Source organism: Trachinotus anak, unplaced genomic scaffold, assembly GCF_046630095.1.
Source record: "Trachinotus anak isolate AG129_WGS33_773 ecotype Australia unplaced genomic scaffold, CSIRO_AGI_Tana_v1 ptg000011l, whole genome shotgun sequence".
Lineage (NCBI taxonomy): Eukaryota > Metazoa > Chordata > Actinopteri > Carangiformes > Carangidae > Trachinotus > Trachinotus anak.
Genome location: NW_027273862.1, coordinates 15,788,017 through 15,812,796, shown reverse-complemented (window position 1 = coordinate 15,812,796; position 24,780 = coordinate 15,788,017). Strand labels below are relative to the sequence as shown.

Below are 24,780 nucleotides of genomic sequence, written 5' to 3'. Positions count from 1 at the left end.
GTGCACATTGTTCTGTAGGCCAGTCCACGATCCAGAGACTGCAGATGTTTTCAGTATTCACTGTATTATAAGAAAGCCCAGTAGTCTTCTGACTACACCTCATTAGCAAACTGCTTTTTGCACAATCCTTTATTTGAACAATAAACAAAATATAATGCTGGAGGCTTAAAATTAAAAGACAGAATAGATTTTGTTTTTAGGTCATTATCCTAACAATTCCCAGCAGACAAATAGTGTTAGGAGCACATACTGAAAAGAGAGACATTGTTGAAGCATTTCACCAGCACATTTCCTGACCAGCCATGACAGACTGAGATAAAACTGTACAACAGAAAGCTCAAGGTGTCCATTTCAAAGTCCCAACTTCCACATTCTTTAAAAAAAAAAAAAAAAAAAAAAAAAAAAAAAAAAAAAAAGGGAAAGAAAATATGCAAATCAACACTGTCACAATTTGTGCAGAAATGACTACAAAGCCAGCAGCACAACTGAACTATCGTTAAAGTTGTAAGATGTATCGACTGTCTAAACGGCATGCTGTTTCCTGTGTGAAATGAGACGTGGGCTGTGACAAGACATGGCAACAAGACGTCAGATGGAGAAGGCAAAATAAAGTTTGAATTGAAGGAAAGGCAGGAGGGCCCATATGTTTTCCTTTGGTTTATCCAGGAAAGGTTTCTGACCTTGAAACCCACAAGAAAAGTCAATATGCACCACATAGTGAAGTTATATTACACATAAGCTAAATATTATTTATATTTCATGTGTAATTTTGAAAATGATTAATTTAATTTAAATTGAGAGACTGAATCAAATCAAGTCTTGTGAACTTGCAACCAAGTAAGGGACATTTTAAATTAACTTAAATCCATGTGCAGCTCTTAAAATACAGAAAAATGTTTGTACATTGCACTCTTTGATCTGAAGCATTCAAGTGTGGGACAACCGCCTTCTCACCTGTGTTCATAGTTTTTTATTGATGGACAGGTATGAGTGAGAAAGTGACATCTGTATGAGAAGGAGAAGAGGATTTTTAAAATAAAACTCCAAGAACAAAAGTCTAAGTCATGTAGAAATACTTGAGTTGATTTCATTTTGTGTTGATACTGAGATTGTGGCACTGGTGGTTGGAATGAAATGGATCTTGAGCAAAAACAAAAATCAAATTTAAAAAATGATGAAAAGAGAAAATGACAAAATGGAAATAAATATCAAGCAAAGAACTAGATCAATTTTATTCATTGTTGTGCTTTAGCCTGTGTAGTTTCTTTTCAAACACCAATTCAAATGCAAGCATATTTTTCTGAAGGGAGCGAGAGCAAGGGGACATCCAATAAATGATCAATGACAAAAAAAAACTAACATCTTTTAGTAACTTAAACAAAAATCATCACAATCAATGAATGATCCAAAAATCAACATCAACAAAAGCAAACACTATCTCCTTTTGTGCGCATGTCCGGGGTCTTTAAACAGAGCGTAGCACAGATGTAGTCCCGCTTCCCCTCAACAATCTGTTTCCCTCAACTAGGAGGAAACGCTGAGCCACAAAAGAGTAAAATACAGAGGTGTCAGGTACGTTTCCCTAACGTTTCAGACATTAGACTTGCTGTTGCCGCCTGATTAGGGTTAGGCTCGTACACTGAGTGGAAAAACGTCACACAATGAACCTAAGGCAGCCCCCGCTTTCTGCTGAGTTGGGGGTTAAGAGGGGTGGTGTGGCTCAGAACTACACTGATAAGCCACCTATACACAGGTGGAACCTTTAGACAAGAAAAGACAAAAAAAAAAACAAACAAAAAAAAAAACAATGGATAGAGAAGGAAATGTACAAAGTAAACAAGGGCAGGTTTTGCAGTGGAATCTTTCTTGATTGGGTGCCATCTCTCCAGTGCAAGAACTGAGTCTAAAAACTAGTGCAGTCTTTTAGGACCCAAACAAGTTTTCAGTCAGCTAGATTTTATATTTTTAACTTTTTTTTTCCTTTTTTTAACATTTCAATCTAAATATTTGCAAAATATGCATTTGCCTGTCATATCATAATCAATCAGTTTATACTTTGTGCACAGAAGCTTATTTGTTATTAAATCCTAAAGCGCATTAATATTTTTTAGATAGTCTTTCTAAATCTAAATCCAGATACCATAACAAGGATCTCTCAAACAAGGAAACTTTTCAGTTCCCATTCCATGTACCACCTATCTTTTAATTTTTCCCGTTTTTGATGGCTCAAGTACCGAGATTTAAAAGCATCATGAAAGTGAGGAAATGAAGGAGGAGGACTTGTTTGTGGCAGCAAAGAAGACAATCTGGCCTCGGGAGGATAGACTCATGATAATGCTGGTGCTGGGCCTTCTCAATGCACTAGGGCAAATTCAAATAGGCTTTTAAACTGCGGCAAATTCTTTTGGCCAACAGTTCTCCTCTACTAAAAGGCAAACACTGATATTTCTGGGTCAATACCTTGAAAAAGGTAATTCAAACAAGAGAAATCACCCCCGCAGTCCACTTGCAGCCTGTGGTAGATAGTTCTTCCTGTGTGACTGAGTCCACTGTTTGCTATCTGAGCCGAGCTGTGGGCTCAGTCAGGTGAGTCTCAGGTCCTAACCAGTAACCTCAGCCCAACCTCTGTCTATTCAACAGTCCTTCCTTGCTGCTTTAAAAGTAAAACAAAAAAGGAAAATAACAAAAAAAAAAAACACAGCAGTGGTGCACAGAGAAGAGAGAGCAGTCAAAGGGAAATCTTTGTGAATGCAGCTTGTTTCTCTTCTTCCGAAAAGAAAAAAAGAGACAAGGAAAAGGGTGTTGGAAAAGCTGGTTTTCAGGAAAGCGGGAACAGGAGGGAAGAAGAGGAAAATCTTGCAAGAGAAAAAGTTGGGCAGTGTTCCTGTTAGTTAGTTTGCTGTGTGTTTGTGTCGTGTAGATGTACTGTACTGTCAACGAGTGCATTTCGAGTATGTATGGTCTGTGTGTGTTTGTCAATATATTCGGGTATTCTTGCGTGTGTTGGGGGTGTGTATGTATGTGTCTACAGCAGGTCGACGCGGCGGTAGTACAGCAGGTAGGCAGTGCGCTCTGCAGTCTGCTTCACCACCTGGTACTGGTTGATGACCTTCACTGCTTGGTCGTCAATGCGCAGCCAGCCGTTAAGACCAATGTGGAAGACATCCGTGGTGTAATGACCGCCTGTCGCGCTGTTCCCATGGTGATAGACAACTGTTGAGACAGAAAAGACATTAGAGAAATGTGGGATGTTTTACAGTATCTAAAAGTCGTAGGAGTAGATGTAGCAGATTTAACATTGTCAATCAAATACATAAACAACTAAACAAAACCACACCTGCAAAGAGCCTGTAAGTTCTTTGGCCTTTCACAACTTTGCCCCGCACTCCAGAGGACAAAAGATCTGAAAGGAAAAGACGATTAGGAAAATCCACCAATTAGACCAAGAAGTTCAAAACCATTGCTTACATTATATTTAAATAATATAAGAATAAGTTGCACCACGTTCTGCTGCTGGCCTGTTAAGATTTACAAAGCACGGTATTTGTTGAATAACTGCAGCCAAAACTTAAATTTGAACAGCATATTCTACCAATATTATTTGTATTTTAGAAATTTGTCAAGCATCATATACAAACTCACATGTAGTAGGTCTCAGAAAGAAAAAAAAAAAAAAGTCGCTGGGCTGGGCACCCATCTTTTACAAAGTTCAAAAGTACTGACAGTGGTCTTTTTATTGACCAGCTCGTGGAGTTAGTTCTTATAATTACAAACTGGATCTTGTGCACATCTTAAAGTTAATAGGGCTGATTGGGTCAACTTTAGAAAAGAAAAACTCTGCTTATGAAGATACAGTAGTGGTTTTGCAACAGTGAAAATCCATAATCATACATTTCTGGTCAATGCAGGTAAATTGGATCCATAGAGAGCCACACATAGAGTGTGGGTCGATACCTTTGCTGATTTCCAGGTCAACAGGGTAATCAATATTCTTGGTCAATTTCTGGCAACCTCCAGTCTTTTCAAAAACAAATCTCTTAAGATGGAGCACCAGCACAGGAGGCAGCTCCTCCAGAGTTACCCTCCGACTTATCTCAATCTGAAAGTGAGGACACAAAGACGAGAAGTCAGAGGACATACTGTGACAGTAATAAAAGATTATCCAAGGATTAAAAAACACCATTTTTAAATACTCATAAAAGTTTATTTGTAAGTATAGGACTTACAAGGACTTAGGTAAAACCCAATAAAATTCTTCTAAACAACATAGAAACAAGAGGAACAAGTACAGAACAGAACATAACATTCGGTTGGAGATACAAGAGCTTGCTAAACCCTTAAAAGCAGTGACTCGTGAATCACTACATTTTCTGGCTTTTTACAGTACAAAAGATAAGTGTCAGGCTGTGAACCAAATTTAACCATCTCTAAAACGATAAAGACTAGAACGAGAGGTTTGTCACCAAAAAACACACTTCAAAGTGCGTGCACATTATACAGCTGCAGAGCAGATGTTCCTTGCACTAGTTGTTCCAGTTTAATGTTCACCATCTGTCCTGTTTTCAGACAAGTATTTTCCTTAGTTGTGAGGTAATGTGCACTCAAACCTAAGGCAACCATTACAATATCTGTAATCGTTGCCCAACCACAAAAATAACTTATGTGTGGTTTATATTACTTAATTATTTTTTTTTAAATGTGATAATGTGTGACATGGATACTACTTAAAACGCAGCCTAAAAGTGCACTTTTTGAATACCTCCTGCTTGGTTTTAGAAGTGTAGCCCTGGACCGACTCCCGTGCCACCAAGGTTTCTAGAGCCTCCTGGACAGTGCGGATCTTCTCTGACTGGATGTCCAGCTGCAGGGTAAAGAAAGGCTGCAGAGTGGCTGACTCTTTAGAGTTTTGTTGATACACCACCGATCTGACAAAGACACAAAACACTCAGTTAGAAATCCTGTGAAAATACAACTAAGGCATTTAGGAACTGGAAGACCATCTAATAATGAGGCAGGTTAAGGTTTAAAATATTTCAATATCAGTACCAACTTTTCAGCACCTATTCCAAAGTAATTCCTTTTTTTTTTTTTACATAACTTACTGGGCTGCAATTACTTGACTATAGTGTTTTAAAATAATTCAATCTATAGCTGTCTAAGATCAACCACCTGACACTGGAATCATGCAATGATTCAACCTTTATTAATTATTCCAGGCTCATCCTGATTGCAACATCTGACCGAGCAAATATGAAAGGAAAGCCAGCTGCGCCTGATGGTCAAAGGGTTAAACTAAAACTCTTAATATTGAGGCAAAAATCATTTTCAAATTGTTGCAGCGATTCCTAAAGACAAACCAATTACCCTGACCAGTGCCTAAAGAAGGCCATGGGTTATAGCCAAGCTCAGTGGGCGTACACATTACCCTGTGTAAACATACACTCCTGTATTCCATTTCTCTCTGGTTGTAACCGTTTCTGAGAAAATAATCCTTTACGATACTGTGCAACCAGTGTGGACCAGGATTGTGCCAGACCAGAACCTCATAGAACATATTATTTAGGCAAGCTACACCCGCACAGGTTCTTAACTTTCCAATTTGTCTGAAAGCTAAGACCTTTGTTTGTGGATGGGTGCCCCACGTCTTGCTGTCCAGACTTCTGACCACAATCAAACCACAATGGCTGTTATTCTGAAGGACTTTGGTGTTTGGTGGAGAGAAGCTGGAAATGGCTGGTGGCAGACCGATTTGTGATGACCATGAACAGAGGTCAAAAACTTTATGACTGATCCAGAATGCATGCAAAGTTAATACAATCCCACCCAAGGTTGGCATATTAACTGGGAACAGAAGCCATAACCAACTAGAGGATAAAGCTGCGTCATGAAATTTCTAATAAACTATGTACAAAGAAAAACTACAACAGTCCACACATTCAACAGCAAAAATAATTCCTTCCCACACTTAGGGTTCACTGCTTCCACTTCTCATACAAAAGAATTTCTGAAAGGCATCTTCTCAATGATCTGTCAACGCACCTGATGTGGCCACCAAAGATATCAGTGATGGGTGTGCGGACAAAGTCGGCTTGGCGAGTGATGGAAGTCTTATTTCGGGGGCCCACTTGCTCCCACTCATCTTCACTACCTTCTTCCTCCTTATCAGCAACATCTTCCTCCACACCTGGCTGGGACTCAGGTCCATTGGGTGTGGGAGCTTCTGTTAAGAAAAATATATACAATTATATCATTATAATAATACATTTATATATAAATGTTATTATGTAATTATAATATTACATTGGTGTTCACATTATCAAGCTGGTTGTTAATTTTTTTTAATGTTATGAAAATTAAAAAAAAACTTCAAACTCAACAATAGATCCTTCATTTACTCTGGTCCCATTTGATTTATGCAGAAAGTAACAGAATTTATCTTCAACTTAAACAGAGAAGACTAATGATATAAAAAGATTAATTCAATGAAATAATACCTGCAATAACCTTATCTGCACTGTGATATGGTTTTGACATGGAAGTGGTAAGAAAATGCTTACTCTCTTCCTGAGGCGAGATTAGTTTTTTCAATGCCAGCATCTCTTCATGCAATCCATTGAGAGTGAAGCCAAGATACTCCTCCGCATCCTCTTGTCGGCCCTGAGAGGAGAAGCAAAAGGATAGCAACACTAATTAAAACACTCTACAAAGAATGCCAGAATGCCAACTGTCAAATAAAAACACCAGTATGTACACATGAATGTGTCATCCACTGAGGTAGACACAGACAGCGAATTCATTAAAACTTTATCAGAATTGACTCAGCATGTCTAATGAATGAACCGCTTTTATTCAGGTAAGTTGTCCAAAAAAAAAAAAAAAAAAAAACACATGAGAACACTCCCTTCAAGAACTGTCTGTTCCAGAGGAAGTGTATTACACAAGTATGATTATTTAAAAAAAAAAAAAAACCAACAACACACTGCTAGGAATATGTAATGCATGAGATCTAGAGGCAGCACAGCCTACCTTCTCAGAGAGACTTGACTTGATGAGAGTGAGGAGTCTATAAATGTAAGTCGGCTCAAAGGGAACACCAGGCCTAATGTCTTTCATGACCTTATCACCAACAGCTGTGGACACAGTAACAAATTTCCAAACATCAGTGGCGCAGACAGAAAACTGGGTCAAATGTTTAGTCATTTCCTCTACATGCTGTCACTTCGTACCTTGCTGTTTGGCTTTTGATGGCACAGGCATGTTGTTGAACTCATTCACCAGCCTTACACTGTCAAAGACAAAGAATCTGTGTTAATGTGTCTGAGCAAACCACATTTCAACAAATTGATATCAGCGTGCAGAAACAGTACTTACAAGTTGTCTATCATGGGCGTGGAGGTACATGGTCTCTGCGTTTCATTATGCAGAGGAATGGACTTCATCAGGTGATACATGGGAGGGCACGCAATCAGGGCCTGTAGGGTCTGAGTGTCAAGAGTCAGGGAGGAAAACCATGTAGGAGAAGCAATGACAGGCTGCTCTAATCCCTCTAATTTCATACAAACACATGAATAAGTTCTAATTTGATTAAACTCAATGTTATTTTGTGGCTCAAAAAATTGAAATATCTTTTGAATTTTAGTTAGTTTAGCTAATCTAATCAAAGTGCAGGAGGAACTTTTTTCATCAGTTTCTATTAGGTTGCAACTAAAGATAATTAATCATTTGTCTATACTATGCCCTGGGGTTGCAGTCCCAGGTGCTCTCTAATTTTGTGCAATATAAACAGAGAACAGAATCAAATCCTCACACTTGAGAATAATATTACAACATTTAGTGAATTATCAAAATTGTTGACAATTTCTGTTCATTGATTAATCGCAGCAGTTATAAAACAAAAAAGATTAGTCACTGATAACATGTTTTGAGTCCATAAAAGAAAAATGCAATTTTAGGAATTTTGCTGGCAGAGCTGAAACTCACTCCTCAGCAAGTGTCAGTGAAAGAAAAACAACTACATTTCACATTAGTTAGCTATTTTTAAAAGCACATATCAGTTTTGTCTAGGACTACAATCCATTTACCCTTTGTGCTATTTGGCTTAGCACCAATGTAAGAGCAAGTCATGCTCCCAACAACTAATTATAGAAATGTGTGCATACAGTTTGGAGGGGTTAAAAGAAGTTGGTGCAAATATCTGAGTGAAAGGATACAGCGTTGATATAGCACCAGTTTCCCTTGTTGATCAGTCCTCTCGGCTGCAAAGACACTGGTTTATGTATCAACTTCACATTCTCAATAAGTTCTGGGGATTCAAACAAACACAATGTTCATAAACAGGCAGCCCTGTACAACTTCAAACAATCAAAAGACATCAGAACAATTTTGTGAGAGCATAATTAAAGTCATTAATATATAGTGTTGAATGTTGCAATACAGGTATTCAGTCTTGAATTACACAATGTAAATTTTCATTTAAACAGAAACAACTGTTCCTCCTCTTATTCCTGCCTCTTCTGACAACAGCACAAGAGACTAGCGGAGTAAGAGCAAGAAGTTGCTATACCACGCCTAGGAAGGGAGACTGCCATTCAAAAAACACAGCTCCCATGGTAACGTGGACGTTTACACATTTGATTTAAAAATAAAATAAATAAAAAACACACACACACAAAGAAAAAAAAAAAGATCAATGCCATCTCTGTAGCTGTGACAACAAGAACAATGACACATGTACATTTGGCAATACAAATGGATCAGCATTAAGTTCAGTCTTACCCCCTATAAAGAGCATGCACTTAAATAAATAATTTGACCATTGCTTTACAAAAAGGCAAGTATTATCAGAACAAGCCAAGGGGGGAGATTACTAAACTGATTTTACACTGAAATAACCAGAGTTTTACACAGAACCCATTTATTATACCGGGGCTTACCTTTTGTGAAACTGTTATTGAACATATCCTAAGGTAACACAGTTTAACAGCCAAGAAGAAAAGTATTAAATATTTAAACCAAGTAGTGCCACTGGGTCACACTGACTGACAATGATTTCTCCTGAAGGAGAAAGACGTGACAAAGTGAAACTAAATACTGTGTTGGGCAGTGCAATAAAAGCCACAGAGCACTGTGCGAACTCTGAGAGTGGCTCTTTTTCAAACAACTCTTTACTGTGTGTGTCATTTTAAGTATACAGTGAGCACACACAGATGACACTTGTAGTCTGTTACTATTTAGCACATAACTATAGATCTGCATGTTGTCTCGATTTGCAATTTTACACATGTGACCATCTCTAAACCAATTAAACCTCTGCTGCAATACTAGGGCTTGAGGCACATTCATCCTTTTCCATATCAAATCAATGCAATCTGTTATTTAGACTATATAAACAGCTGGTCAGTGGCTGTTTATTGGTGTATTTAAAAGAAGTCTCTTTCAAGTTCACATGGACCTCTGTGATGCCGCACACTGAAGCAGGCTAAACACTACCAGATGAACATGTTCAACTAAAAACGGCTTAGGAACTAAAATACACAGTACAAACAACAGTGGGGACACATTTCCATCTGCCAGTTATCAGATTACCAATTACAGTGTATAGTCTCACTATGCCACACAATTCTCCCACAGAAAAAACAATGAGTCTATAAAAGGTCAATATGACCCACTGGTGCATCTCGGTAAATCCCAGTAGTTCTTGTGTTTTAAAGAAAAACACTGGGACTGATGGCTGTCATAGTCTGCAGATAAATACAGCCACAAGATTTTTTGGTTTATAAAAAAAGTAAAGTAAAAATTTCATCTCTGTTACTGTACAATGAAAACTTTGAACCTCAAGTTAAGCCCAATATGTGCCAAGTAGGTACCTCGGTGAAGAGAGACCATGCACTGAAAATGTTAACATTTGACTAAACAGGATTGTGTTCAAAGCAGAGCTCAAAGCAAAGTGTCTGGGTGGACAGAGACAAATGAGGTCTCTGGTAAATTCCCTTTCCCTTCTGAAAGAACAACTGTATAACAACCCAAACATGTGTCCATACATGCTGCACATTCAGGTTAAGTCAAATCTCAAATACTGCACATGGCTTTTTAGAGATAGAATGGAGAAAAAACGGTTCAGAACGACTTGGCACAGCTAAATACATTGCATCTTGTATCTGGTTGCATGTTCTTAAATAAATGAATCAAAAAGTGATCTTAATTGTGCTTATAGCTGATGCCTCTACACATATAGCCAAACCACAATGGTTTGGCCTCAGTTTATTTTCTTGCCTGACCTGATCAATGAGATGTTTCAAGAAATCCTTTCCTCCTGTTGGCTGAAATAATATGGTTTCACTTGTTGAAGATGTCTTTAAATGGCAAATGTACCTTTTTGTGTTGTGTCTGTGTCAAGCTATTATGTACCTAAGAAACAGAAACAGGGTATTCACAGAGTCTTATTTCCCCCTTTCCTGAAGTTAAACACCTGACTGGTAAATGTGTACCTAAACTGCAATAATGAAGAGAATGTGTGACCATTCATTAATGCAAAATGAACTATCACACCCCATGCTATTTAATCTGCATCCTGAAAGAATGGCCAAGCCTAACTACTTCTAACCATCTCACCATCTCACCACAACTTCAAACATACATAGGTTTACTGTCTTAAGGAAGATTCCGCTACAAGATGATAAAAGAATCCAAACAAAACTAAAGAAAGAAGCCATCCACATCTAAGTTTCAGAGGAGAGCATTTTTTTTTTTAATAGGGCCTGGGTCTTGCAAGATTTTCTCTGCCTATTTATGTGTTGGGTAATGAGATAAAGTGTCTTACACAAATGAGACTAATGACCCACTATCTGACAGCTATCCTGGATGTAGTACTACCATCTAGTGTTCATTTCTTGAATTTCTTGAACAGGAAAGCACCATTTCTATAACCTTTCCTAGTGGTGAGGTGCTATTGAGCAATCTGAGCTCCTCAAATTTAATATACACTTCAAAGATTATAAGATAATCAGCGGCAGAATATTGAGTTTGGTCACTTATCTCTTCAACTTCTCTCAAACATCAAATGTTTAAAAGCTAACACTCATGAAGGAGTACAAGAAGTAGAAACAGTACAATTATTTCAACACTGCCACCAAGTGGAAGAGAAGTGAACTTAGCAGCAATGCACATTTCTCTTGCAGCAAAACACCTGACGCTGAAACAACATAAAACAGGCATGATGAATTATTTTTTAACATACACAACGAGCTTCTTCATATAATACCTGCAAGTTTAGGGGCCATTGGATCCTCTGATACATGGACAGGGCCATCTTTGACCTCCCCAACTTTCTCAGGCTGCTCTGGTGTAGCAAGGGAGGGAGACACAACTTCCACAACATTCTTTACCTCCACAAAGGCCTGAGGGCCCCCAGGCAGAGGCTTAGAGTTGTGGAAGAGGCTAGCCCAGGACTTGGGGAGGTTGGCAGTAGGTGCAGCTGGAATCGCAGACGAATGACCCTGCTCAGTCACCACCGGCTGGGCAGCAGAGTCTGGGGAGGCCTGCTGAGTCTGCTCCCCACTCTCACAGTCTTCTTTGTGTCCATCTGCACTAATGGGAGTTTCACGCTCCTCTAGCCCATTGGCCACCCCACTGTCTGCTACCTCCCTTTCCTCCAGTTCAGTAGTCGTAATGGAAGTGGCGACAGAGGGGGTGGCCACAGCAGCTGAAGGAGGAAGAGGTGATTTGGAGCAGGGGCTGTGGGGAGTATCTGAAAGTTCGGGGCTCTGTGGAGCCAAATGATCTGGCTGCTGATCTGCAGTCCTTGGTCCCTCTGTCATCCCTCTGCTTTGAGAGGAGGATGAAGAGGAGGAAGTTGCATTATTGCCATCTGATAAAGAGGCAGCTCCACTCGTTAAGTCCAAAGAAGAGTCATCAGGGCTATCACAAGTCCTCTGATTGGCAGTGGATGAAGGGGCAAACTTGGCTGCAGCCACAGCAGCCGTTGATGTTGCCGTGGAGACAGGTCCAGGGGTGGAAAGTTCAGCTCCTGACAATACCTTACCATCCACATCCTCGGCACTGTGGTGTGGGCCACTGAGTGCATGTCCATTCACCAGTGCTGTCACTGGCGTCCCATCTGCTGAACTGCTGCTGTTGTTACTGCCAGTTGACGGGTCTAGGTAGTTGTAGTACCCAGGCGGTCGCTTTTTCTTTTTCTTCCTCTCTCGCTGTCCCAGGCTGCCAGGGAGTCCGTCCATGTCCTGGCAGGGCTGGTGATTGTCCAGAGCTGAGGCCTCCGTATCAGGGCCATCCAGCGAGTTGAAGTGGGTTCCATCAGGGACATCAGCTGCTGGAGGAGCTGTCTGTTGGGCCTTCTGGGCTGACTGGCAGCCCAGGATGAACTCTGGAGCCTGGGGGTTGAGTGTGCTCGACACCTTGTATAAAGGATCGTTCACCCCAACAGGCTTCGAATCCATCACCTCGTCAACGCCAAACTCAATGCGCTGATAGTCTTCTGCTGCAGGCGACATTTCAATCAATTAGACACAAAGTTTTGTCTTTAAATGCAGCCTAAATTCTAAATGTAAAAAACGGACACTGTGGTACTTTACTCTCTACTGGGGAGTTTGGTATAGAATCTTTATTTGTGAACAAATAAGCTTTCACTCAACAGGAGTCGTGGGAGAGCTCTGACAGGATCACACGTACCAATAAAAAGAAATAAATTCTGCTGGACCTATTTTTAGCTTCAACAACTACTGCTGTGTTTGTGCTCGACTAAACCGCATTCTTTCTGTGCTTATGTGACTCCCAGAAGTGGGGTGATTCAACATTTAACATTTCCAATTGGGCAGGAGAGCACAATGTAGTCTTGAGGCTATACATTCTATGATATCCTTTAATGATAATGTTTTTCTTCACAAGTAGCAGCCAGCCATCAAATGACCAGACTTGGAAAGTCACTATAGATGTGTATGAGGTAGTGGATAATTTGTTAATTGTTAATTTTTCTTAGCATTCTGTTTTTTGTTTCCTTTATATGCCAAATGGTATACTCTATACAGGTGAAATGTTTAGAAATATATATCTAAGTGTATGGCATTTAGACGAGAAAAAAAAGGTTTGTATTAGTAGTTAAACACTTTGCGCTATTTGGACTAAACTGCCACAAAACAAACAAAAAAAAAGCACTCAAATTCAACATTTATTATTGGTGCTAAGTTTGTATTTAGTAGTTCTGATAGTTTTATTGTATGGTGTGCTTAATATGTATTTTCAAGTAATATCAAGACCAGGTCCCAAGATCTTGATGTAACGTATTGATGGACAATAATGTGTCACTGAGGATTTATTGTAACTCTTCAACATAAAATCTATCTCTAAAGATCACTTAATAAAAAGGTAGGCTAACCAGAGATTTAACTAACAATTATAGAATAAAATGATGCAATATAGTGTACAAACAGGACAACACAAAAGCATACTAAAAGACAATCAGTCCTACCTTATGCTTTCTTTCAAATATTAATAGTTTTATCGAATATTCCTTCATAGGAGTATGAAGGAATATAGTTAAAGACTTCCATTTGTGATTTTTTTTTTAATTATGATGGCAGGGGGGCAATTCATATTTTCTGGTTTGAGACCTAGACTCAAATGCCATCCAAAAGACAACTATGAACCATGTGAACGTAACAAAACGTATAACCATATATACATATACACGCAGTTTATGTATTCTGATGGCAGCATCTGATCAACATAGGATTTTATCTTTTAAATGTTGCCATTTGCTTACATGGCAATCTATCTCAAATGAAGTTGATTAACTTGTACAACTCTGTTTAATTTTACACATTCAAAAATGTCCTAGTTTTGTAATCAATATGGCCTGAAATAAAGTTGGAATGAAAATACTGCATTTCAAAATATCTCAAAATATTTTAGAGGTATGCTAATAGTGTCTTGAAAGGTTTCATAATGGACTGCACATCTGATGTACATCAATATGCATCCTTTCTTAAAATCTGAGTACTTTTTATATCACCTGAGTGTCACTAACTGCATCAGCAATGCAGAACAACAGTGCACACAAACAAATGTACATCATCATTACAAAACAATTTGTATTTCACTGTTTAGTTAAAATGTGTCGCATAGCATCTTAAATATCGGAGGTGCAAAGTGAAAAGGTAAACAAACAGGAAACATTAGTAAGTGCAAATCAGAAAAATCATCCAAGTTTTTCATTAAGACACAGCTGACTGGTCACCGAAACTGTAAACCCTGATGTTCTGCAGGGGTTAAGAGAGTATGCAAACAGCAGTTACTTCCTCTACTGGGATTAGAAGATCTTCTGTTAGTGTTACTGAAATCACACTTCATGACTGTAAAATGTATTAAGTAGGAAAACCTTAACGATGTAAGGGTAAATATGTACACACATGTTAGAAACCACATAAACCATCACTATGCCCCTGGTCAATAAGCTGTGATTGTTAAATCATACAAAAATTGAATCCGATTTTAATTCAACTTGGGAGCCCTGCAGTGGTGAAAATGCATTATATGCAAGAGAAGATAAGATACTTAGCAGTATCTTGAGCATGCAAAGCTCTACAGATTTTACCAACAGGCAAGAGAAAGAATACAGGCGCAAGATTTAGAAAGCCACCAGTTTTTGAAACCTGGATTTTGAGTTTTACAGCAAACGCACAACAGCTAGTCAAGCCACAGGGTGTCAGACTCCTCAACTCACCGCAAACCTGCAGTCCCATAGACTCCATAATATAAGGTACAGCAGGAGTGCAGTAACTTCCTAAATAATCAATACAAATCAAGGTAAGGCAAATGTTATGTGCAAATGAGTACCATTTCAAAGAAAGGTGGCTGCTATTACATTTCTCATTTGGTGGCCCAAAATTTAATGAACGAAAATTGCTAATGTATTCTTAAAATAATAAAGTGCTCAATATTTACTCAGGTTTGTAAACAATATACACAGAAATGTATCGATAAATATTTGCAAAAAATAATAACATGAATAATCTCCCATCCAGGTAAGTCAGGTCAGCTCAGTCTGGGCTTCAAGCTTACATTTGAAAGACCTGCTCTGTAAACCTACTGTGATATCAACTAAGAGCATGATAAGTCAGCTCCTGAGAGAGGACAGGGTATTTTGATGCTAATGAATAAATAAAAAAATAAAAAAACAAATCATCTGGCAAGCTAGTGTATATGAAATGTACATACCAGAAGACTGACTAACGCAGGGGACTTTGTCATTGAACGGAGGAAGCTGAGGAGACAAAATGCAAAATTAGAACAAAAAAAAAATATTAAAAATTCCACCAGTATTGAAGAATTACATTTGTAACTGAGTCTGAATCACCACCACCTTTTAAGAAAACTAAACACCAAAGTATAAAAATCAAGAGCTGAATATCTAAAGACAATTTGAGATGGACAGAAGCAAAAGGACCTAAACATACCTTTAGAAAAACTAATTTTATTGTCACTTTAATGGTGGCACCATTGGAGTAACATGTTTTAGCCAACCTTGAACCTCAGTCCAAAAGTACTATATTAGGTTTAAGTGTTAGGAAATTTTTATTATCAAACTTCCTGTGAACCCTGTCATTTTCTGTCCAAGAAGATTTTGCAGAGACTGCCAGATCTTCCTGTAAACAGTCAACCATCACAGCCACCCATGTAATCATGATTTATTAATGTAAAAACAACTACTACTACTTATTTATAATCCATCTCCTTACCTCAACATAACATCGTGGAGTCACAAAAAACTGATTGATCTCATCTGGGCTGAATTCCCCGAAGATGTACTGTGGGAAGAAATCAATAAAGCCATTAGTTGAAAAAATATATATATTGTAAAATCCACTTCTCTCAAAATGGATTATTTCCTGATATGATGCAAATTAAACATTTTGAAACTGATTCTGAATTACCAGGCACATCCTTAAAAAGTCCCAGAACATGAGATCATGCATCAGTGTAAAAGAACAAATCAAGGGAAAATCAAATGATGTTGAAGGACAGGACATTCCTCCCCATAACTTGAACTGACTAAAAAAAGTTGCCGTCATTAGATATCTAGCTAACAAGGGCTCTTACTTCAGGCAGCCATCACCTAGCCAAGACAGCAGAGCTTGCATGTGCAAAGGTAAAGCACCACATGAAATGATGAGTCATGCAGTGTTATACATAAACCATGAATACCAACAGGTCAGATTCCAGGACTCTTTGCTCTTAGTGAGGTAGATTTTACAGTTGTTAACAAAGGTTAAAACATAGAAAACCAAGCACCTTTGTCCTCAAAAAAGCAAAAGCGGGTATAACAGTCGACTATTAGCCCGAATAGTCGATGAGACTCCTCTCATCAACTATTACGGCTGCACCCTAACAGTCGATGAGAGGAGTCTTAGTTGACTCTTGGTAGGTTGGTGACATGGGAAAAAAAACAAAACAAACTGGACAGGAACTGGTGACACAGACAGACATTGTTTACACAGCTGGTCCCTGTGGTTGGTAGACTGTAATGTAATCAGTCGCCTTGGGTTTGCCTAAGTGGGCATATTTAATGATAAAATAAATGGGACAGAGAAGTAGTATGATGAAATGCAGCAGAAACTTCTTTATTTTCCCCAAAACACGCCACCAGCGGGACTCAACAAACAACTGCCTTACAGCATCTCTTAGGGGACACACTACCTCAAATGTCAAAACATTTATCATACACACATGACAGTCTGTTATAAATAAGTGTGTCAGGCAGGAAATCCACCGTGCGGGATCATTTCGAGATTGTAAGGGACAACTCAAATGCAAACTCTGAATGCAAACATTCAACTTTCCATCCTCAAACGTGGCTCATCTTTAAAACATGTCAGTAGCCTAACGTTAACCACTTAGCATGGCCACTCCAAATAATGTTCTCCTTGCTGGTTGTTCCAACGCATTCAAAATCAAATTACTGCTTTTGCCAGTGTCGTTAACAGGTTCTAACTCGCTTTGTGCACACACTTGAAAATTTATATTTCAAAGATTCATTATTTTGGTATTTCTCTGTTATGTAGCACAGTGCCAACTAGAGATGAAACAGTTACCGGTTCGACGCTAAATCAAGGTAAAAGCCAGACGGTTAGTAGTACACTTTTTAAACACAATTTTAATTATGACTTTAACTGTGGTCGATTACTGCAGTTAATTTAGCTCGCGTCAGTCGATTTATGGTGGAAGGCAGCAGTGCTCCTCCAGAGATTTTTCAGTCTTGTAATACCCTTTTTACACCAATATTAGCATGTATATATAATATGAATTAAAAACCATCTGAGAGCTTAAACCTTTGACTTTTTTTTGTAAATCACTGGCTTTGCCTTTGAAACTTTATATAGCTGGGAAATCAAACACATTTGTCAACATTCACGGTTCAGTTCAATTTTGGAGGCAATGATTTACAATAAAACCCAGAATTTTAAGGTCTCAAATGGTTTTTATTTCATGATTCCTTGCTGCTGCTTCAGAGGCATAAATAAAGGTTTTAGGGACAGCTTTGCCTCAGGTGACTCTTTACCACCAGCTTGCAGTGATACTGGCTCTCTGATCCTCCTCCTCCCCTTCCTCCGACATATCTCACCCTGAGCCTTAGACTAGCTGGTTAGCTCTTTAGCAGCTTAGCACGTTGAAGTCAGTGTGTCAATCTTATAAGTCATTGTTTTGTTTTTTTCATCCAGGTAACTGCTGTGATCTGCTTAAATATTGCTCCCCTCACTCAGGTTGATAGCAATTGTCTGAACTGTGACTTTAAAAACTTTTTTACAGCTAACACCACCTAAAAAACTAAATAAATACATGTCCTATTATGGATTTCGCCCTCCTAACACGAATTTCAGCAAATCACAACACGTCTCGAAAGCAACAGAATCACATACTACGTGTGTCCATCTGATCCGGCCTTAAAGGGAGAAGCATGTAGACATTGCACTCAGACTTAAACGGAGAACGGTGCATATGTTGCATCTGGTGTTAATGGGTTAATATCATGAACGTGTGATAAATAGTTGAGTATTGGCTTGCACCAACAACCGCTAGCTGACCAGGAAGTGCTTGGTTGGGGGCAGCCCTAGCGTATGTTTTGTCTTAACTTGATGTACTTTAACTGAATAAAACTTTTGACATTTGACTTATGCGGTTGTGATTTTAAAAACTACATGGATCCAGACTGAGTCTCTGCTAACCTGTCCTTCTAACATCAGCTGGAAATCTAGAGCAGTAAATTGTCAATAATTAAATGATGAATCAGTCACTTAAGATAACAGCTTTGACTGATTAGTTGATGGAGACAAAATGAATTGGCAACTGTCGATAATAGATTATTTATTTGGGTCACTTTTCAAACAAGCTCTGGCTCTAAGAATATGTGGGACATGGGCATGTCTGACCATCTTCTTACATTTTGTAGACAAAGATCACTTAATCGAGAAAATTAACAGTAATGAAAATATGACTTGCAGCATTAAACAATAATTAATAGGATGTGTAAAGAGAAGTAACCTAAACTCACCTGTAACAATACAACAAACTAATTAGCTTGTGGCCTCAGGCATCCCTAACAGCACCATACCTACTGACTTCAAATTAGATTTTCAGAGTTAAGTGCTCATGTCCATCAGGTTAACCAAAAACTTCTGCCACTACACCCAAGAGAAGTCAATATGCAGTCAGAGTTGTTGTGTAGACAACCTTTATTATTGGAGCACCAACAAGCTGATAAACAGGTATTGACACTGTAATTAATAGCAGGGGAGAAAGGAAGAATTGCACGGATGTTCTCCAGACAGAATTTAATTAAATAAATCACTGGATAGCGGGATGCAATATTGCTCTACCCCACTGTCCAATTATTCCTAACATTTCTTTAGTCCATTGTTTTGTACTGTTCATCCTATTTTCATATCTTATTAGCTGTAGTTGTGCTACACCCCTGACAGATGACCCTTAATGCTTTCAGGGGAACGCCACACTGTGCCACCCAAGTGTCCACATGTGCATGGAAACCACAAAGCCGCTGAGAAAAGGTGACATGAACTCACTGGCCATGCCGTTAATCCTCTCAGTGCAATAAACAGTGGGACGTGAAAGGGGAGGCACAGAGAAAAGAAAGTGCAGCTCAAGCATATGTAACTCTTTGCAAACGAGGCCCCACACGAGGGCTCACTTTGCTGAAATGGCACTACAAGCGACAAACAGCCAGCCATAATCCAATGGCCTCAGGATGGCTAATACAACCACAACAGAAAGAATGTCCCTTTGCTTCTTTCTGCAGGCATGCCACACGTACCACACTAAGCTTCCCTTGCTGTTCGTTTGGACTGAGGATTACAACAAATTAGCCATCTGTATGATTTCAACACAATTTAGTGACGACACCACACACACGCAAACACAACAGGGAGAGAGGAAGGGTATAACATAATGGATAGTAGTGCTGGAGCAGTATTAGTATTTGATGTGTATATTGTTAATATGCTGCTCTACCATTTATTTCAATTTTAGCGATACTATCTCAAGCTAAGTACAAATATGCAGAACAGATTGATTCTGGTATTTAGATTTTCATTATTGATATTTCCTCTTTTTCAACTATATGAAAGCCTCCAAAAAACAGATTACTGCTCAGACAATCTGTGAACTCCAGCCATAACAAGGGATATGGAGAGCACTACTGTGCTTGTTCTCTTAAACTGGTATGCAGTGTTATTAATGGACAACTTGGCTGAGCATGACAATGCTGTAGCACCACCACAAATAAGGTCAGACTAGTTTTCAATGAATGTCTGGAGCATGCCTGTGCCGGCATATTGGTGTGATGTAGTAATACAGTGACACATTGCTTACAAAGCATGAAATATGGAGGAGTATGACACAGGAAGAAAGGAATTATTGTCATTTATTCTGCTTAATGCCAGGTGCTATCAGACAAAAACAACTCTCAGGAATTTAACAATGTGGCACACCATTTATTGATATGATTATCAATAGGCCACAAAACCACCATATAATTTATCTATTATTCTGATTATTTGAAATTATTTAATTTCAAAGTTAGTTCTAGTTATTTGAACTTTTGATGCCTACTAGGCTTTGAAGTTAAAAGTATGCTATTGGCGTGACGATATCCAGCCAAAACCTCCTGATATTAATTATCCAGAGGACAATCAGTTCTGTGTCAAGTATACTGACTGGGTAAACCCCTTTCTGCTGTTCTCTGTAATCGACCCCTCACCATTTCCCATTCATTACTATACACAATGAGTTGCCACTTAACACCTAGCTAAAACTAATGCAGTCTAATAGTACATTATGATAGTTAAAATGTTCAGTTTTCTGGACAATTAATTTGGAAAATAATCATTGATGATGAAATTATTTACTTGCAGCTCTAATTTTGTGTACTGCAAGATTTTGATATCTAATAGCAAGCAGCATGTTAACATTGCACATTTTAGCATGCTTACAGATAGAATGATAAAAGGTTAACATTTAGTCTGTTAGTGTGAAGTACTAAGAATGATATGGTAATCTGAAAGAAGATTATTACTTCTTGTTGATAATGTGTGTTAGGTAAGTGGGAAATTGAAATTTGATCAGTTAGTGAGACCAGATTGCAGAAAAAAAAAAGGGTAAAAAAAACTTGAGAGACAGTATCACCAAAATGACTAGTACAGCACAATGGGAGTGTAAAGTAATGCTCCTGAATTTGTAGCAACACTTCTGATGCATTTTTGCTGCATTTGCACTTGGAATGACTAAGCAGAATTTTTTGGGTAATTTGGATGATAGTCTGATTTGTTTGTTCTTACACTGTAGTTTTCCCAGGAGGAGAGACGAGGATTACTATCCCACTCACAGATTTATGTTTTGGTGGAGCATTGGGTTTAACTAACAAAAGACTATTATTTTTAATATCAGTTAAAAATTTCAGAAGTGCTTCAGAGCCATACCATCCCATTGAATCATTTCTTATTACAATGAACACAGCCTATGTGGTTTATTCTGAAACTTAGTTGACTGCATTTTTAATCTCAGGAGAGTAGATCTATATCAGGCAGTCATAAGTGTGCATGCTCTAGAAGACGGCTCACTATTTACGTTGCTTTACTAGTTTAACAAGTTGAAAGGAATAAACTACAGCTGCCCTGTTCAGTGCAATAAATGTCACCTGAATGCAAAGAATCATTCCTTTGTGTTTTTAAGACAACAAAATGGAAGCACAAGCTATAACATGTTGTAGCTACACAGACGACAAATGCTATATAAAGCAAACACCTCAACTAAACCAGTAAGTCCAGATATGTGCCTAAGGAAACTTCAGTATGGATGTTGGATTTTTCATAAGTTGGTGGAGACAACTTTAGAAAACCTAACATCCATACTGACATCTACGCTGACAGGGCAATCTGATTTAACTGTTAAAACTAAACTGAGATAGGGCCCTATCTTATGCCCGGCATAAAGCACAACACAAGTGTCTTTGCTGGTTTCAGAACAACGCAGTTGCCATTTCCCCATCCAGCACCCACGCAGTTTAAAGTGGAAAGCGATTGTGCCATTGACCAACACAAACCTGGTCTTCAGTCAGTGGTGCAGTATTTCACTGTTATTCTAAGGGTGCATTGTCAAGTAATATGCACCTACATAGGCGGGCACACAACGCAGACTTTCTGCCTGATCCGCACAAGCAGAATGCGCTGAAAATGACCTTCAGATGTCTGGATAAGTCTGGTGGAACATTACAATACAGCCCTCAGCAGGTTAAAGCATTCATTGAGGCATCTTGTGTGTTGCACAACGTTGCCATGCGCCATGGACGCGACATAAATGAGGCTTTGCAAAGAAGCATTCTTCTTTAGTACCATGTAACTCCACCACGACGTTTCCCCATTCATCACCTAGAGTAAATTTCAGTCATGTTTCATAATGAACTTAAGATTTATTCTCACTTCCCATCATGTAACATGAAAGATGTCGCAAGTTGTGATTTGTGCCATTGCTTCTTTGTTGCGCATCGATTCGCTCAGCCCTTCTTTGCCCCTCAGGGCACACAGGGTCAGTCACAATGTGTAATCAACTCGCCACAAATAGAATCTAATTCTGTGGGAAAAACTGTGGCATCATAATAGCAATCTGCCAAGGTGGAAGCACGCCTGGCTTTTAAAGGGAATGGGAGATGGCACACTGTTTGGTTTATTGAATGTTACATCCAAAACAAGCCCAAGAGACTAAGTACAACTCTTTTGAAGCATACGCCTGGGGCAGCGACCGTTTTTTCCACCGTTAAAATAGCAAAAGTGATATGGGCAGACCCTAAATGCACTTGCACAATGCACTTTAAACCATGCACTGTAGGCTGTTAAAATAGAGCCCATCATCATTATTTCTGTGTTTTTTCTTAAATTCTTGCAATGGCTTTTTATTTAACAAAGCACTGCCTTTTTTTTTTTTTTTTTTTTTAAATCCATTGTCATCTCTCAACAGTGGCTCAGCTTTACTAATTAGACAAAAACTATATATGTTAACAAACTACTTTTAAATGGCACACCGGCAAGATAATGTTTTAACAGAATAAATTACAATGAACAGAATATTGCCATTTGCTGTCATATTTTGCTGTTGAAAGATTACAGCTGCATTTTTTTTTTTATCTGCAGGTGTAGCTACAGGACAGTATTGATAAGCATTTCCAGAATGACCTGTTTTGCTAAGTTCATACTCAGAAGAATGCTGACTTTTTTTGCCGGTGGTGTCTTGCTCTGCCTCTGATTATTTGGCTGCCCCACCTGTCTAACAACTTTACTCTTGTTTGGATTTGGTTGACTTTATATCAGTTAGTATATGTTATAGTGTTGTGGCTTTTCACTACACCATCTTGGTCTTTTCTCACAGAGTAAATCAATGAGACAGCAGTGCTTAGATTTGTCTACACAGTATTTTACACTGGGGGGGGGGGGGGCTCTTTGTTACACAGTTGCCAACAGGAGCAACCAAACCAAACGAAATAGTTGATAGGGGTCCAAATCCGGTTGCCCAAGGAAATTGGGCAACTGTTAATGTGGAGCTCTGTCTGTCAATACTTAAATTTAGCGATGAATAAACTCTTCCGAGTCATGCAATTCATTCACAAATGCCAACATTTGTATTGCAGCAAATGCACCATCTTGGTAGGATTATCGACATCAGCTGGCTCAGTATTTTTCATTTATTTGAGAGACAGATATTCTTTGTCCATCATTCAAAACGGAAAAAGAAGCGGTGACTGCTTTTCCCTTTACGCTTTCACTTTGTTATTGGCCAATAGAAAGACTAACGTTTGAGGCCAGGAAGTGTGAAAGCATGCAGATTTAAGTCTTTGGTGAGGTTTCTCTATCGATGGCCGTGAGCCGTTTCTTGAACTGCTGAACCCGACTGAGCATGTATCCCTAGATTTAAGTTTTATTTCATTATTACATTAATTTTTGTCCCGGTTCAACTTTAATTCAGTCATCCACTAGAAACTTCAGACCTGGCATGTCTCTGTATGCAAGCTAGACTTCAAAATGGGCCTTCCCACATGACAGCTACCTTCCTCAGAAATAACACCAAACTTGCTAAATCACCTACAATCTAAGTCACATGGGGACCGGTGGTGTAACCGCACACCTGCCCAGCACCGTGCAAGCTCAATCGTGTTTCAGACTGTTGTCTTATCAAATAAATCTTCGCTATGAACGAAGGCCCACACTGTCGCATTTCCATTTAGCTAACCAGCTAGCAGACTGGCTGCAAAGTATAACCACACCACCTGTGTCAAGCTGCTAGCTTGCTACAAGCTAAGTGAACAGCAGGAAATTGTTATATCCCAGCTCACACAACCGCTTAGAAACGGAAAATCATTTGATGCAAAACATTCCGCAAAACCGCCCTTATCCTCCCTAAATGCCCCAAGAAAAAGTGATTAGCAGGTATTTCCAGTTATGAAAATATGCGTTGAGGGAAGGCCTGTCGCTGCACTGAGCAGGTGGGCCATGCATACACGCAGCAGTATTCTGTGTCACTTTTTCTCTGGGAAATACCACATGACACTTGTGGGATTTCAGCCCAAAGCGTCACTGACTTTAGATTAAGCACGTTTTCGTGACATCCAGCTAAACGTACCTGTCATGTCCCCAAAAACTGCAGCGAATAGTACCGCTGGCTCATTTGAATGGAGAGACCTAGGGCCTGTTAGCTACCATGCTGGTGGTGTTTCAATGAGGCTTAGGGGGGGCATTAGCAAGCACTTTTCAGTACTTACTTTCAATGACACGACAAGCCAGATGTTTCAAATAACAACACGCACCTGTCCTCATTACTACTATAGTACGGCACTATTTTAGGTACGGATGTTTTACAAGTGCGGAGCGGTCGTGAGTGTATAAATAACGTTACACTGTGTGCAGCAGGAGTTGTTTTGCAGGCTAACGTTAGCCAGCTAGCTTAGCTACCTGGTTGCTGTGAGAAGCCATGCTCCCGGTGAGGTTCTCTCTTCTCCGCTGACAAGATGAAAACTCTCCCGGGAAGGTGTTGTAGGTTTATAATGACAGTTACAGAAGGTGTCCTACTTCGACGTCATTGTCATTTTCCCAACTCTGTCCTGGCAGTCGTAGGTTTCGATCCATGTAATGCATCAGCACTTCATGCTGCTCGCCTTGCCGTCACCGCCATTTCTGTCTAGCATCTTCCTCGCTTGCTAGCCGAGCCAGC

The 24,780-nt window shown here is 39.1% G+C and overlaps 1 protein-coding gene across 4 annotated transcripts; it reads right to left on the bottom strand.

Annotated features, from left to right (window-relative positions):
• Positions 1–1,208: 1,208 nt before the first annotated feature.
• Positions 1,209–24,780, bottom strand: usp10 (ubiquitin specific peptidase 10). 4 transcript variants are annotated; one of them, XM_071488408.1, is made up of 15 exons: positions 24,522–24,780; positions 15,753–15,821; positions 15,232–15,277; positions 14,738–14,797; positions 11,261–12,493; positions 8,211–8,302; positions 7,372–7,481; positions 7,227–7,285; positions 7,027–7,130; positions 6,558–6,657; positions 6,040–6,220; positions 4,760–4,925; positions 3,955–4,099; positions 3,338–3,403; positions 1,209–3,213 (listed from the first exon to the last, which is right to left on the bottom strand). In XM_071488408.1, the coding sequence occupies exons 1-15, from the start codon at positions 24,540–24,542 to the stop codon at positions 3,026–3,028; spliced, it is 2,640 nt and encodes an 879-aa protein (XP_071344509.1). In that variant the 5' UTR covers positions 24,543–24,780; the 3' UTR covers positions 1,209–3,025. The 4 variants fall into 4 exon arrangements, with proteins under 4 accessions (XP_071344509.1, XP_071344508.1, XP_071344510.1 ...); XM_071488407.1 differs by having other exon boundaries at positions 11,261–12,496; positions 24,522–24,765; XM_071488409.1 differs by lacking the exon at positions 14,738–14,797 and having other exon boundaries at positions 11,261–12,496; positions 24,522–24,768.